This window comes from Acanthaster planci, linkage group LG21 (assembly GCF_054643075.1).
Source record: "Acanthaster planci isolate LZ-2023a linkage group LG21, COTS_SCS, whole genome shotgun sequence".
Lineage (NCBI taxonomy): Eukaryota > Metazoa > Echinodermata > Asteroidea > Valvatida > Acanthasteridae > Acanthaster > Acanthaster planci.
Window position 1 is genome coordinate 5,323,020 of NC_141797.1, and position 15,136 is coordinate 5,338,155.

The 15,136-nt window shown below is 41.5% G+C and overlaps 1 protein-coding gene across 3 annotated transcripts in view; it reads left to right on the forward strand.

The window, feature by feature from the left end:
* The window catches only part of LOC110989417 (uncharacterized), a 58,136-nt gene that overhangs the window by 41,621 nt on the left and 1,379 nt on the right, over positions 1 to 15,136 (forward strand). For all 3 annotated transcript variants that reach the window (XM_087131083.1, XM_087131084.1, XM_087131085.1), the window contains 11 exons: positions 269 to 377; positions 1,206 to 1,321; positions 2,727 to 2,870; positions 3,240 to 3,304; positions 3,853 to 4,054; positions 5,136 to 5,349; positions 6,027 to 6,062; positions 6,537 to 6,621; positions 7,655 to 7,835; positions 8,455 to 13,303; positions 14,698 to 14,958. In XM_087131083.1, coding sequence (XP_086987209.1) covers positions 269 to 377; positions 1,206 to 1,321; positions 2,727 to 2,870; positions 3,240 to 3,304; positions 3,853 to 4,054; positions 5,136 to 5,349; positions 6,027 to 6,062; positions 6,537 to 6,621; positions 7,655 to 7,835; positions 8,455 to 13,303; positions 14,698 to 14,958 — 6,262 coding nt within the window. The remainder of the gene's footprint in view (positions 1 to 268; positions 378 to 1,205; positions 1,322 to 2,726; positions 2,871 to 3,239; positions 3,305 to 3,852; positions 4,055 to 5,135; positions 5,350 to 6,026; positions 6,063 to 6,536; positions 6,622 to 7,654; positions 7,836 to 8,454; positions 13,304 to 14,697; positions 14,959 to 15,136) is intronic.

Here is a 15,136-nt window from a genome sequence, read left to right on the forward strand (position 1 = left end):
AGTATTCCAGTGCTTTGGGCAAAGCAGACATTTGTGCTGTGCATTTGAACATAAACATTATGAGCCACAATCAGATGATGGGAATGTATTCAGATATTACATGCAAAACCTTAAGTGGTCATTCCTTGAAAATTAAAATCTCATTTGTAATCTGTAAAAGCTCATTTGGGACTCTGACTCTGAAAAAAAATCATCTTGATATTATAGGGATCACATTCAAAAATTGCAATCAACATGGTTGAAATATATATGTATATTTTTTTCTTAGATTTATCTTGCCAATTGCAGCCAGGACATCACCAAATGGCAGAATGTCACCAGAGAAATTGTTGACATGGAGCCAGTCACGTTGGACTTCTGTAATGTTACATGTTCAGGTATTAGTCTCAAAACACTTTGAAATTAGAATTCTGTCAGAGTACCTCACAGTGAATTGCTTGGTGTGACGATTCTGCTTTGATGGCATCTTGGGTGGGGTTGTCTTAGTTTTATTCTGGGGTCATGTCAATGTACATGTAGCCCATATCATGAACTATCATTGTTAGAGGCCACTATCTTCAGACGAGCTCCTATGGTCTTCGAACTTCTACTCAGTCTGTGCAGAAACAAGTAAATATTCTAAGTCCCTGTTGTGCCTCAATCAGGCTTCATGGCTTCAAAATGGCCATTATCACAATCAGTGAAATCTTTTGCATTTGCTACTGTTTAATTAAAGAAGAGACCAACAGTAGCTTTGTTGGAACAAAGTTGACACAAAAGTGTTTACAAATTGTTTACTGACGGTTAACATGGTTAATGGACATGTATAAAAAGTCACATTTTGGCAAGCTGTCAACCCAATTTTGGCCTATGTAGTTTTGATTTCCATCTGTCAGTCTATCTGCCTGTCAGGATGGCTGTTGGCACTTCACATATTGGTAAATATTTTACTAGTGAATAATATGGGTGATAGCACTTTACATATGTGGCATTTGGGGTTTTTATCAGTATCAGAACTCCATGTAGGTTTATTAGCTTAAAATGCATTTAAAATATTAATATAAGACAAATAGAAAATAGTACTAGTTCAACATTTTGAATAATTTGATATGCACACACCTGTGTAGGTTGTAGCGAGCTACATGTATGACAGCTTTGTTGTTTTGCATGTACGTGTATGTGTAGTTGTTAACAGCACAACAGTGTTTAGCTGCTTTATCTCCCAGGTGACCCCAATTCCACCTGCGGAGGTGCAGACTTTATCTTGATATATGGACCATTGGAAGGATCCCTGGCTCAACAACAATGTGACTGGTATGCTGGACTCTACAGCGATGACGAGGTATGCTGACCCAATCAAAGTTGTTTAAATGAATCAAAGCTTGCCCACTCAGATCAAGCTATACACCTGCAGAGCTTCTGCTGTGTATATATAGAGAGAGTTAAAGTTGTACAAGTTGAGCAGTTCTATGTATGTGTCTTGTGAAGTAGGAAGGGCAATTAAGATGGGGAAGAAACCTTACAAGAAAACTTTGTTCAATGAGCAGAGTTTGGCATTTTTTTCATCTTACTGAGCAAAGTTTGGCATTTCTTTCATCTCACTGAGCAAAGTTTGGCATTTCCTTTCATCTTACTGAGCAAAGTTTGGCATTCCTTTCATCTCACTGAGCAAAGTTTGGCATTCCTTTCATCTCACTGAGCAAAGTTTGGCATTTCCTTTCATCTTACTGAGTAAAGTTTGGCATTTCCTTTCATCTTACTGAGCAAAGTTTGGCATTCCTTTCATCTCACTGAGCAAAGTTTGGCATTTCCTTTCATCTTACTGAGCAAAGTTTGGCATTTCCTTTCATCTTATTGAGCAAAGTTTGGCATTCCTTTCATCTCACTGAGCAAAGTTTGGCATTTCCTTTCATCTTACTGAGCAAAGTTTGGCATTCCTTTCATCTTACTGAGCAAAGTTTGGCATTTCCTTTCATCTTACTGAGCAAAGTTTGGCATTTCCTTTCATCTTACTGAGCAAAGTTTGGCATTCCTTTCATCTCACTGAGCAAAGTTTGGCATTTCCTTTCATCTTATTGAGCAAAGTTTGGCATTTCCTTTCATCTTATTGAGCAAAGTTTGGCATTTCCTTTCATCTCACTGAGTAAAGTTTGGCATTTCCTTTCATCTTACTGAGCAAAGTTTGGCATTTCCTTTCATCTTACTGAGCAAAGTTTGGCATTTCCTTTCATCTTACTGAGCAAAGTTTGGCATTTCCTTTCATCTTACTGAGCAAAGTTTGGCATTTCCTTTCATCTTACTGAGCAAAGTTTGGCATTTCCTTTCATCTTACTGAGCAAAGTTTGGCATTTCCTTTCATCTCACTGAGCAAAGTTTGGCATTCCTTTCATCTCACTGAGCAAAGTTTGGCATTTTTTTCATCTTACTGAGCAAAGTTTGGCATTTCCTTTCATCTCACTGAGCAAAGTTTGGCATTTCCTTTCATCTTACTGAGCAAAGTTTGGCATTTCCTTTCATCTTACTGAGCAAAGTTTGGCATTTCCTTTCATCTTACTGAGCAAAGTTTGGCATTTTCTTTCATCTTACTGAGCAAAGTTTAGCATTTCCTTTCATCTTACTGAGTAAAGTTTGGCATTTCCTTTCATCTTACTGAACAAAGTTTGGCATTTCCTTTCATCTTACTGAGTAAAGTTTGGCATTTCCTTTCATCTTACTGAGTAAAGTTTGGCATTTTGTCATTTTACTAGGATGTGTTTAGTCTGGAATTTGAGCTGTCCATCACCCCATTACTGACAAAAGGTATCACCGAGATTCTTCAACCTTTTGTAAGCTATGACCATGGAGTGGATCAAAAGCCAACCATTATTCCGTTTGCTCCATACCGACTTGAAGTAAGTGCCCAAGAGAGTAAAGTGCTAAATTTAGATATATTTACCAATTTCACAGGTATACTTCAACATTTTTATAAAGGGTCACACTTTTTGAATAGTAATAACATACATGTACTTGACAAATTTTGACAAATATTTTACAGACAGTGGACGATATATCTTTAAAAACTTGGTCAGACTGCCTTGTCTTATGAGATCATCTGCCTAGGTCTGTATCCCTGCGCAGAATTGGTAGAAAAACACCTATCTTCCCCCATTTTATCATCTTTAATAAAGAAATAATAATTCCATTTGGATGGAGTTTTTAATTGTCAAACTTGAAAAGAGATAATTATCTCCAGAGCATTTGCTTTGGCTATTTGTCTGCAGGCTGGCACTATCTGGTTGGATATGAATGTATGGATAGCTCCTGGTACTGAAGGATATGTTCCAGGGTAAGTCAGATCACTCACATTTCACCTGCCTGCCCTAAACTGACAGGATGTACATGCACAAACATTCCAGGGTCTTTCTATAAATTTGGGGTCTAGCTGTTTTCACGTCCCTGTAACATCTGAAATATAATTTTAAATTTGGAACACATTTTTGAATTTCCAAGAGTGATTAAGCAACAGAAATTGTCAGCCAAAAAAATAAAGATATTTTGAAGTCGACTTCAATGATATTTCCACGTCAGATATCCCAGGTCAGGTGTTATGGGGACAGGACACCAAACATGTTGCACTTTAGACCCCAGAGTCATGGAATGACCCTCCTCTAAACATGTAAAACCTTCCTGAAGTAATGAGTTAAAGGATATGATCAAGGGGTCTTCTCAATTGAATCCAGGCAAACATTCCTGAATGGTCATGAATGGAACATTTCACTGACATGTGCACACCATGTGCTGTAGGACAAGAAGGGCTTTTGTTGTTCTGAATGGTATTTATTTTGGTATTGAATATTTATCTTGAAGCAAACTTCTTTCTGAATTTGTCTGCAGTGATCTGCTGGAATTCTACACTGAGGTGTTCCACCATCCTCTGTCCACTTTGACAGCACGAGACATCTCTGTTGTCTGGATGTTCCCGACCTATGTTGAATATGTCAATCTGACCAATCACAAGACATCACTATCTGACTACAATGCAATCCAACCTGTTGAAGCACTCAGGACTGACCCTACCAAGGGATTCCAGTTTTATGTGAGTGATGTTGTGACAATCACTGGCATTGACTTTTCCCCGTTTTTTTGAGGTCTAAATTCACCAAGGATGCCGCGTATCAATGGTGTATCCAGGTTTTTTGTCTAGGACATCCAAGTTTTTTCCACTGTAAACATTTCTCTCAGTCCTCTCCGCTGAGAGGTAGTAGTACCATTTCAAAAACGTTAGCACGTTTAAGTCTTTAAAAATGTTTACAAATCAATTTTGTACTCTTGTTCTATATTTCCATTCGGTGTGATTAGGTACCTTTCCCATCGTAGATTGTTACTTTCAGTCAATCTCAATCTCATGTGTGGTATGATCAAGTGTCATGAATCAGATGTTGAGTGAGTTGTTACAGTAAAAATGAACAAAAAAGTTAAAATAACTGGATGAACAGGGGCAAGGAGATGATAATAGACTGAGCTGAAGAATTATTACCAGTGGTAAATTGTGAAAAAGAGGCACATAAACACTAATACTCTATATTAACTAATATATCGTTGTTCACTCATGTTTTGTGGGACATTCCTGCAGCCGTTTAATTGGTATGTGCCTCCCACGCAGTCTCTTTGTCGGGAAAACCTACGTCATCCAAAGTGCTGATGCAGAGTGACAGAATGCATTGGTACTGGTGTGTAATGTGAAAATCAGACTATGAACCTGCCTTCTTCATTGAGTCATCACGCATGAGTAGTTTAATCCACAAATTAGGAGAAATGTCATATGAAACCAAGAAAGATTTTAACACCAGTTGTGACAGCTCTTAACCACTAAGAGTGGATAAAAAAATGTCAAGTCCCTGAGGTATTGAGGTACATGTATGAACCAAGTAACGTGAACTTATCTTTAATTTGTTATGACATTCTATAAGTCATTCAGTGGACAGTATTTTTTTGTTAGAATGTCACCCCCTTCAATGATATTACATTACGTGTACATAGAAATTTACATAATACATGCATTCATGTAGGTACAGTTTTGTTACTTGTCCAGGGACCAGGAACACAGCATGTGGCAAGTGGCTAGTTATGAACTTGTAACTCAAACCTCTAAACTTACTCCATTCTCTTGTTCACAGGTACCCACACTGAGGAACACAGACATGATCTCCTTCCACTTCCTGGTCAGGCTAGACCCTCTGAGGGCGCTACCTCAGGGAGAGTACCACATGGTCACGCTGGCCGAGACATATTACTTCTCCTGGGATCTGTACAACCCCCACGAGGATGACTTCAAACACAACGTGCTGACACACTCCCATGATGTCATCCCGATTAAGATCAGCTTTGAAGGTTAGTGGACGATGGAACATTGTGAACATGTAGCATAGTACTCGTGTGGGAGGGGATATGTGCCGTTAGTTGAGGAAGCTGCTCCCACCAGATACCCGTTCCTCATTGGATAATAAATTTACAGGTGGCCTATACAGCAGGTTGTGATTTCAAAATGTGGACTCCCACGTGTCTCCCGACTACCAGATCCTTGTTTACGCTGTTGGTCAACTCTGAAAATCAAAAGAGTTAGGGTTAAGTCAGTCACAGGTCATAGTTTGACGGTACATGAACAGGTGAATATTGCCATGTTTTTCTAGTCTGTCAGCTACCAGTCCACATAAATACTCTCATGATATATAATCCAGTAAACAGTTTCATTGATCACTGTGAAACTTATTAACCAGTTTGAAACAAAAACATTAGGTTTTCCTCCAAATTAACAGGCAAGATTTTCTTTTGCTCTGAAACTTTGGACTTAATTATGGGGATTTGGTGTGTGTTTGCCTAATGTTGTGGATTTCCGCAATAACTATCACACGGTACATGTCTGGAACAAGAACGTGAGAGTTGGAGCTCGTATGAGTCTCACTCTCAGTAAGAGTGTTTTTTTTTTACAGATATTTAAATACCAAAGCCTAAGGACCGAGTACGAAATGATTTTGACCAAAATCTTAAAACGTTATTGTGCATTACAGTTCCAACAACATACACAGGAAGACCGGAGCTGGAAGGTAAGATGGATTGACATTATATTGTTGTTAGGAAGATTATGGAATCAATCCCTTTTAGAAGAAAGTGTTGGTTTTGAGAAAGGTCTTGATTTTTCAAACAGTTTCCTGAAGACAAACCAAACACCCTGTTCAAAACTTCGAACCCTTTCTCCCCAGTAGCTGTTCTTAGAGTCGACACATTCTCCTGAAAAGGACTGCTTCCATGATGTACCAGCAAAGAGTAATTCCATCTATGCCATTCCCCAATGTAAAGCTTCTAACTACTCTTGTAAAAGAGGGATATATTGCTTTGAGTCCTACTTTAACTTTGTCAACTTCGTGCAGACTTTACCCACAGATTTAAAATGCTATGTATTACTCTCTTTGAAGTTCACTTGAGCACCACTGTAACCAACGACAACCACCTGCTCATTTACTCAGTAAAAAACTTACATTTGTGTGCTTCACTCCTCATATCACGATGTGTATTCACAGATCTCAAATTGTCAAGCTACAATGCTCTGTACGATGAGGTACACGACATCATGTATGCCTGCTTCTATAACAACACCAAGCATGTGTGAGTATTACCCAAACTGACCTTCATCAGGAGATAACACCTGTTGAGTGTTTTCATCTGATTTCATATGTCATGGGATGAATGCGCATGCTGTATAAGCCATTTGGAACTTACTTGTTATGTGCACATATGAATTAAGGTGTACAGGAACCAAGTCTCTTGGATAGGATTTGTCTAGATGCTGTCTCACCTTGATTACAAGCACCTGCCTAAATCAGCATTCACTAATCCTTTGCATTGTGACATTTGGAACATGCAGTTGAAGAATGTTTATGATCTACACACAAGCAGATCTCAATAGTGTTAGGGCGGAGGCAATTCAAATAATTCGATTATTCAACTTTCAATTCAATTGAATAGTTGAATATTTGGTAACAAACCATATACAAAATCAGTCGCAACAATGCACACAATTGTACATTATAATCACTAGAATAGCTTTTTACTGTTAGGACTATTTCCAGTGAAGATTTGACAACAAAAGAGCTTCTCCAACGCCACAATTTGTGGTCACTGAGAGACCACTTACAATTTTATCTGATGTGGCCATCTTCCTCTTTGGACCTCCAGTCATTCAATTTAAAGTTGAAATATTGTCATGAAGGTTTTGTCATATTTTATTTCATCAAAATTTGCATCAATACGTCATTAGTACTAAGGCCATATCTTGGCACATTCATATATATTTGTTAAAAAGCTATTCCTGTTTTCTAGGATATTGATAGATTCTGTGTTGGACTGCTGGGCATATCAGCTGCCGGGAATCTGCTTGAAATAAGCCACAATAGGGCTATTTATCTCACTTAAAAAAGAAAATTCTCCCTTCGTTTTATAAATTTTGCATTCAAATATTTGAATTTGAAAAATAATAAGTGAATTATGCTAAATGTTTGAATATTCGAATATTTGACACAACCTTAAGCAGTGTCTTGTTCTTGTGGTCACTGAATGAACCTGTCGAGATGCTTGAATTTCCTGTAGCAGTGAACAGATTAAGCTGCTTTTAACTGTCTATTTTTCATTTGATCCACAGCTACGAAGGTGGGTGCTTCATGACAGGCAACCTCCCACCCTACAAAGTGGAGGTTCCACCCACATGTGAGGACTACTGCAACTGCACCTATTTTTGGGATCTTCCTTCAGGAGCCAACTGCTCGGAGTTTCAGCCCAAACCTGAGAACTGCTCTTGTGGTTGTCTTCCAGATTGCTTTGAGGTTTGAAGCACCTGTCAGTTATCATCATAAGACAAACCTAAATATATTTGTGCGGTTGGGATTTTTGGTGACAATTTTGTAGGTGGATTACATAGTCCTTATGCAGTTGTATTCAGCTTTACTAAACTCTTACATTGAACATTTGGTTATAACAATCATCCCCTTATGCTCCAGTATCTTGCATAATAATAATAATAATAGTGGATATCTATATAGGTCACATATCCATCACAACTGATGCTCAAGGCGCTGTATTATCACACAGAGCAATTGGGGTAAATACCCAATTTGCTTGGTTTATCTGATTGAAAACTGACAACATATGTTTCAAGGACACAGGCTGGCATTATGTTTGCAATCACTAGAAGTAAATTACCTCTTTGGCACAAATGCAATGTGAGTGCATAGAAAAGCACAATTTTGAAATTGTATCAAATTTGGAACATGTTCTAGCATTTCATGGCTCAGTATCTAATCACATGGATAACTAAACATACAAAGATTATATGTTATTATCCTAGTGAGGGGTAGTTTCGCATTAGGAACAGGATTGGCAGGAAACTAGAGTAGTTTACTAAATGTAAGTTACTTACATTTTTGGGTCTTGTATCCATTTCAGGAAGAATCTGCTTGTCGGGACTCCTGTCAAAATTGTACCTGGTGCTCCTATGAGGAGCTGCAGGTATGCCTGACAGAATGCAGTAATGAACACACCAACTGCAGTCAGGAATGCTGCCTGGATGCCTGCGACTTCCAGCTAGATGCCTGCCTTGTCCTGTGCAGCAACTGCTCTGTTGAAGGGGACGCCCACCACAACTGCTCAGTTGACTCTAACTGTAGGCTTGATTGCTCCCTTGGCCATGCGCTTTGCACGGTCGATTGCCTCAAGCCACCTCTTACATGCCATGATAACTGTACCGCTGGGAGGTCAGAGTGTTGGGGAATCTGTGAGGAGGTTTGCCAGGGGCAGCTGGAGGTATTCTACCCAGGGATGGAGCTGAACTGCTCACTGATCTGTGACTGGGACTGCGCTCGCGAGGAGCATTTCTGCACCAAGAGCTGCTGTCTGGATGAGTGCCAATTCAATCATACTATATGTGGTGATAATTGCATGTACACTTGCAAAGACGACAAGGATTGTGTAGCTGAGTGTCTAGGTATGTGCAGCATCAATAAAGGGATTTGCAACATCACCTGTGATCCACCGAGTATTTCCTGCACTCAGCCTTGTGACTCTGAGCTCTTGATGTGTATGGATAGCTGTAATCATACTTGTGTGGCTGAGACCTGTGAAGTTATCACAAGTGCCAGCAATTGTTCAGCTGCTGCTCAGACTTCCGGGAACGTAACATCAAGTGATTCACCCAGCAATTGCTCCAGTGGTAACTGTACACATCACAATGAGACATCAAGCTCCATGTTGAACTGTAAAAATAATACAATTGAGCACTGCTTCACATCAATTGACCAGAGCTGCTTTGGGACTTGTACAGAAATCTGCGGGTCAAATTATGACAGCTGTGACCAGAAGTGCTGTCTTCTGGCCTGCCCCACACAGCGAGTAGTCTGCATTGACAATTGTTCAGATGCATGTGGAATGGATGAACAGTGCCTCCAAGGATGCAGCTATGACTGTGTTGATGCATTTGACAGGTGCATGTTAGGATGCATCATGCCTAGGCCTGACTGCCGGCTTGGCTGTGAGGCTCAGTATCTAGCCTGTGATGATGCATGTCAGCCGTGTGGTGGATACATCTTTGATGCTGTAACTCCCACCCAGTCTTCTGATGATCACCCCAGTAGTGAGGCAGGTGTCATTGGAAACCACACTGACTCCGCAATGCAAACCCTGGTTCCTATTAATGGGACAAGTTGTTTAAATGAGTCCGGCACCTGCAACCACACTGCCAACAACTCCTCTTGCATTGGTAGATCTCTGAATTGTACAGGAAGCACAACCCCAAGTTTTCCTTTAAGTAGTGCTATGCCTCTAGTAAACTGCACAGTTGAAATTGCCAGTTGCCATTCAGACTGCAGTGAGATGCTCACAGATTGTGTTGATCAGTGCCCATGTGATGAGTCTTGCTTCCGTCAGTACTCAACCTGCTGGACCACATGTCAAGGCTGTGAACCAGCCTGCATGGACCTTTGCCATTCAAATTGCTCTGCCGAATCTGGCAGGTGCATTAAGAACTGCACCCAGCCCATAATTGACCCCATCAGATGTTGTGCTGAGGAGTGTAATGTTAAATTTGATAAGTGTGTGCCTGGCTGCTTGTATAACCTCACGGTTAACATCACAAGATTCCAAAATATGAGTGAGGGAGGACCAGCTAATATTTCTATATATAAGATAGTTACCTTCCTGAATGATACTTGCCTTGATGGATGCACTGCAGTAAACAAGGATTGTCTGAAACCTTGTGTGGAACTGCTGTCTGAGAGGAATTGTACAGAGCATTGCTTTCCAGGAGGTTCTTTCAGTGATTTCTGCTCATCACAGTGTCATAACTTTGCCTATGTTTACAGTAATGCTACACTGAACAGGACCTTTGAGAGTTGTTACCAGGAGTGTCTGGCTGGATGTACTAACTGGACCAGGAATTCAAGTAACATCAATGATACTTCAAGCACTCCTACAGAAGGCCCATCAACTAACTTGTCAAGCTCTTCTAATCCAGAAGCCACAACAAGTAGCTCTTCTACCTATCAAACACACTCAGGTAATGGAACTTCCCCCTCAGGTACTGCATCACCCACAGCTTCCTCCACTGCAAGAACACATTGCATCAAAGACTGCAGACCTGTTTTCCCAGATTTCTTCAACAACTGCTTTCAGGATTGTGGGACTGAGTTCAGCAAGTGTACAAGGCAGTGTGTGACTCAAACATCTTTAGAGACTCTCAATCAGTCTCTAGGGTGTACCGAGGTCTGCGGGCGGGACTACAAGGCCTGCAGCCTGGACTGTACCAGCAATCTGGTGTTACAGAATTGCAGCTTACCTTGCCAGGATGCCAACATCACATGCCTTGAAGGCTGCCGCACCTGCTTAGAGTGCCGAGATGATTGCCACTGGGATTGCAACAGACAGAAGTCTTCATGTCTTGGTGTATGTTTTCCACCAACCTGCCAGGACCTGCATTTGACCTGCCTCCTCAACTGCTCACTCTGTGACTGCACTGGGGAATGCAGGGCCAACTGCTCCTCAAGCACTCAAGACTGCCAGACGAACTGCTTGCCTGAAGAAGCCAAATCATGCCAAACAGATTTTGCAGTTTGTCTTGAGGAATACTCAGGCAGCCCTCAAGTTGCAAGCAATTGTAGTACTGGATGTTGTCTCAATTGCAGTCTTTCTTATGCGCATTGTATTGAATCCAGTTTTGACACTGGAATCATATTGCAGAATTGTTCACTTGATGAGTGCTCTTTCTCTCATTACAGTGCCTTTTTAACTAATTCTTCGTCAGAATTTTACATGTGTAATAGCACAAGTGAAGATGCTAACAACCATACTGCTGTTTTGTGCAGCAATTCAACGAGTCAGACCTCATCATGCAATGGCCTCTGCATGGCCTACCAAGCCTTCAGCCATTGCAAATCCTTGTGCAATGCATCAATGCACAGTTGTCTAAACACTTGTCAAGTATGTCAAGATGAAAAGTCATGCTGTGCAGCCTGTGCCAAGGAGTGCATCAGTGGCCATTATGCTTGCTATGCAGACTGCCACTCAACAGCATTCCCCACCAACTGCAGCAGAAACTGCAGCAGCATTAACACATCATGTTATTACGACTGCATCAACTGCACAACCTGCCCTGAGTGTGCACTAAATTGTGAGGCAGACTACATTAATTGTACCACCCTCTCACGAGCAAATGCTCTACCAACCTTGGCAAACACCACTGCTAGGAATGGCAGCGGGGTCCATCCAAACTGCACTGCCCACCACAATTGCCACAGTCTCTGTATAAACAAAAACTTTTCTGAAGTCTGCAAGAGTAGCTGGAACTGCAGTGATTCAAACTGCATACAGCAGTGCCTACAGGAGTTTATATCACCAGCATGCACTTCTATAGACAACTGCACAGAGTACAGCAACTTTTGTGGGAGCCATCGGAGAAAGAGACGTAGTGTACTTGGGATTAGTCTTATGAAATCCGATTTCTCGTCAGAGCCTTTAAAGATGCCCAACTTTGATGACTTTATTGTCCACGAGGAGATGAAGAAGAGATTCTTGAAGAAGCACTTGGGTCAAAGTCAGACGGCAAAGAGAGTCAAAGAATATTATTCATCAAAAGGAGATCAGAGGTCTGCTAAAGCTGGTTTTAAAGCTGGTTTGAGGGAAACTCCATCCAGTGCAGAAAGACAGATGGCTGATGCATCTAGTATCCTGCCTCCATTCCTGGAAGTGTTAAGCAATCCTGTGCTGGCAGCAAATACTGAAATGTCCCACATGGTAGCTCCGCCTTATCCATTCTGGTTATTTTCAGGTGGGAACCAGGCCACTCACTACAGCGTGAAAAGTGCAAGACCTGGAGACAGCACTTACGACCAAGCCCTCCTTCTTATGAAGTGGAGGCTGGCCTCTAAGCCCCACCACAGTGTGAACAGGAGAAGTGTGGACAGTCCTGCAGAAAATGAAATATTCTTTGATCCTAATGCTACAAATAGTCAGTTCAATAATAGAATGTTGCATGTGGGCGTACTGAACTATAGATATCCTGTCTGTTCAAGTAATGTGCTATACCTTCATTACCAGAGCTGCCTCCATAATTGCAGTCTCCTTAAAGACGTATGCAGAGTTCAGTGTGCAAATTTCAGTGCTTTTTGTAATGGCTTTGATGGTTCGACATCAAACTGCACCTCAGTTGATTCAAGTAGTCTAGACTGTGCATGCTTTAATGAAACGCTTCATAATGTGGGGTATTGCGTAGAATGTTGCTCTGAGTTTTGTCAAGGTATGTGTGAGGAGCTCAGGCCAGTAGCGCACAAAAAATGCTATGAAGACTGCAATGAAACTATGATGTCCTGCAGCCAAAGGAACAACACCTGTGATTTCTCAAGCAATTCCTCTGAGTCTGGTGGCAATCCAGGAGATGGTAATGCCTCAGTGTCCAATATGACCTGCCCAGCCTCAACAAACCGAAGCTGTGATTCAAGCTGTTTTGATCCGTGTACGCTCTCTCAACATGCTAACCTAACAGCATGTCAGCACCATTGCAATCAGTTGTCAACGTTCACCGACTGCCTGCAAGTCTGCAACAACTCAACCTGTGCTGAGAACACCACCTGCAACTGCACGTGCCATTGCTCCTCCTTCCCAGAGATTCTGACCAATCACAATTGCTCTTTCTTGGAGTGGGCCAATGGAGTCCAGCCTTGCATTGTGAAGAAAGTAACTGAGGTCTGTTCCTGTGCCTGTGGATGTACAGAGATACCCAGGAGCTATGCAACTACTAAATGGAGAGGTGAGCAACCAATTTAGTTATTGTGAGAAAGTCAGCATTTGCAACATCACAGAAAACTTAAGACTGAAGTAATATCATTGAGTCAGGTAGCAGAGAGTGACCCTGTGAAAACACAGGCCACTGAGAAACACAGACTCTTTCCAGAGCTGGGGAATAGCAGACGTTACCATACCTTATACATATTCATGGTCAGGAGCCGAATTCGTACTGGTCCATCATGCCAGTTCCTATTTTACTTGTAGCTGTTAATAGGCTTGTATCCAAGAATTCATGCACAGGTCAAATACACTAGCTTACTGGGAACACGTCAGTAGAACTGATGCAGAGGTGAAGTGCACCCTCGCAAGCATCACATGTGCAAACCATGCTACATGTAGACTACACGTGAACAAGTGGTGGCTCATGTTTAAACTGCCTCTCTCTTGCTCGTTAAATTTAACAAGGTTTAGGTTTGGTAAAATTTCAGCAAACAGTTGGCAAACTACATTTTCCTTCAGCTTCACTGTGGGAACAAGTTTGCCAATTGCTAATTGGTATATTAGCACCCAGGAACATCCCACATTCATGTACTTGTCACTGTGCTCTAGCTGACATGCTGCCCAACTACATGGATGTTGCACCATCCAAGGGGAAACTTATATTTTGCCAATTGCTTGGGTGTAATTTGTTTTATGTGGCTTGGAGAACTCTGGCCAAGTTCCCCAGTCTCTGTACGTAAGGGCTTAACAGTTGAAAAAGACAGTACTCAGGACATTTAATGTAGACTGAGAACTATTCAGTTTTCTTGAACTTTACGGTACAACTTTGTAGTGAGCTCCCACATGGATTTCCAAAAGAAACAGTAATGCTCCAATAGACCTTTCTCGTGAAATATGCAAATTAGATGGGTGCATGCACACTTCTACCACTGGTTGGCAAGCACGGCTGTCAACATTGTCGGCAGTGTTGGAGAGCTGCTGTAACCATAACCAGGCCTGTTGAAGGTCGATCAAAACTATATTACAGCCTTTGTCCGATACTTAAGCACGCTTTCCTCGAAACTAAGTTAAGTTTTCATTGTCCTAAGGTTGGAAAGTAACATTTCCTTGTCTTTGAGTTTGGCACTCATGTCAAACTAGTACAGAAATGGCGTGTGTGCTCATAGTAAAAGTTGCGCGCACATGGAGATTTGTTTTGTTATGTCATACATTTAAGCAACTTTGCCAACCAGTGGTAGTAATATGCATGCGCCTGCCTCATTTGCATATTTCATGGGCAAGGTCCATTCTTGTCAATATTTAGTTTTGGCCCATATTTATTTAAAAACACGGGGAGGTTCCCTCACAGTGCAATTATGCAGCTTATATATTAAACCTTGTCTATCTTGGCAGTATTTCTTTTATTCACTCTTGCAGCCTTGCATTCTAATGTGGGCAACCTCCTAGGCCTGGATCCTTCCAGCAACAGTCTCTATGCCCTGTCTCACCATGGATTGGCCATCCTACGTAGCCATGACTACGGGGAATCATGGGTGGCCATGGCAACTGATGCTTGGCACGCTGCACGCGACATGGGCACATTTGTCGCTTCCACAAATCTTGTTGGGGATGTCTTGATAGAGATGGAACCCAAGGAGCTGACTTTTGCTTCAGGATATTGGAATACAACTTGGGGAGGTGAGTTTTGAAACCACTTCAGTGATTAAGTGATTCTCCAGCCAACACACCCAGCTTCATACACATAACTCTTGTTAACATTACATGTATGTGTCACCTGTGTGTAGATGCAAGTGGGTGGTTGGTTGCAGACTCCCTGCTACTGAATCTCTATTCCCTTTATTTGAATAACTGGTAC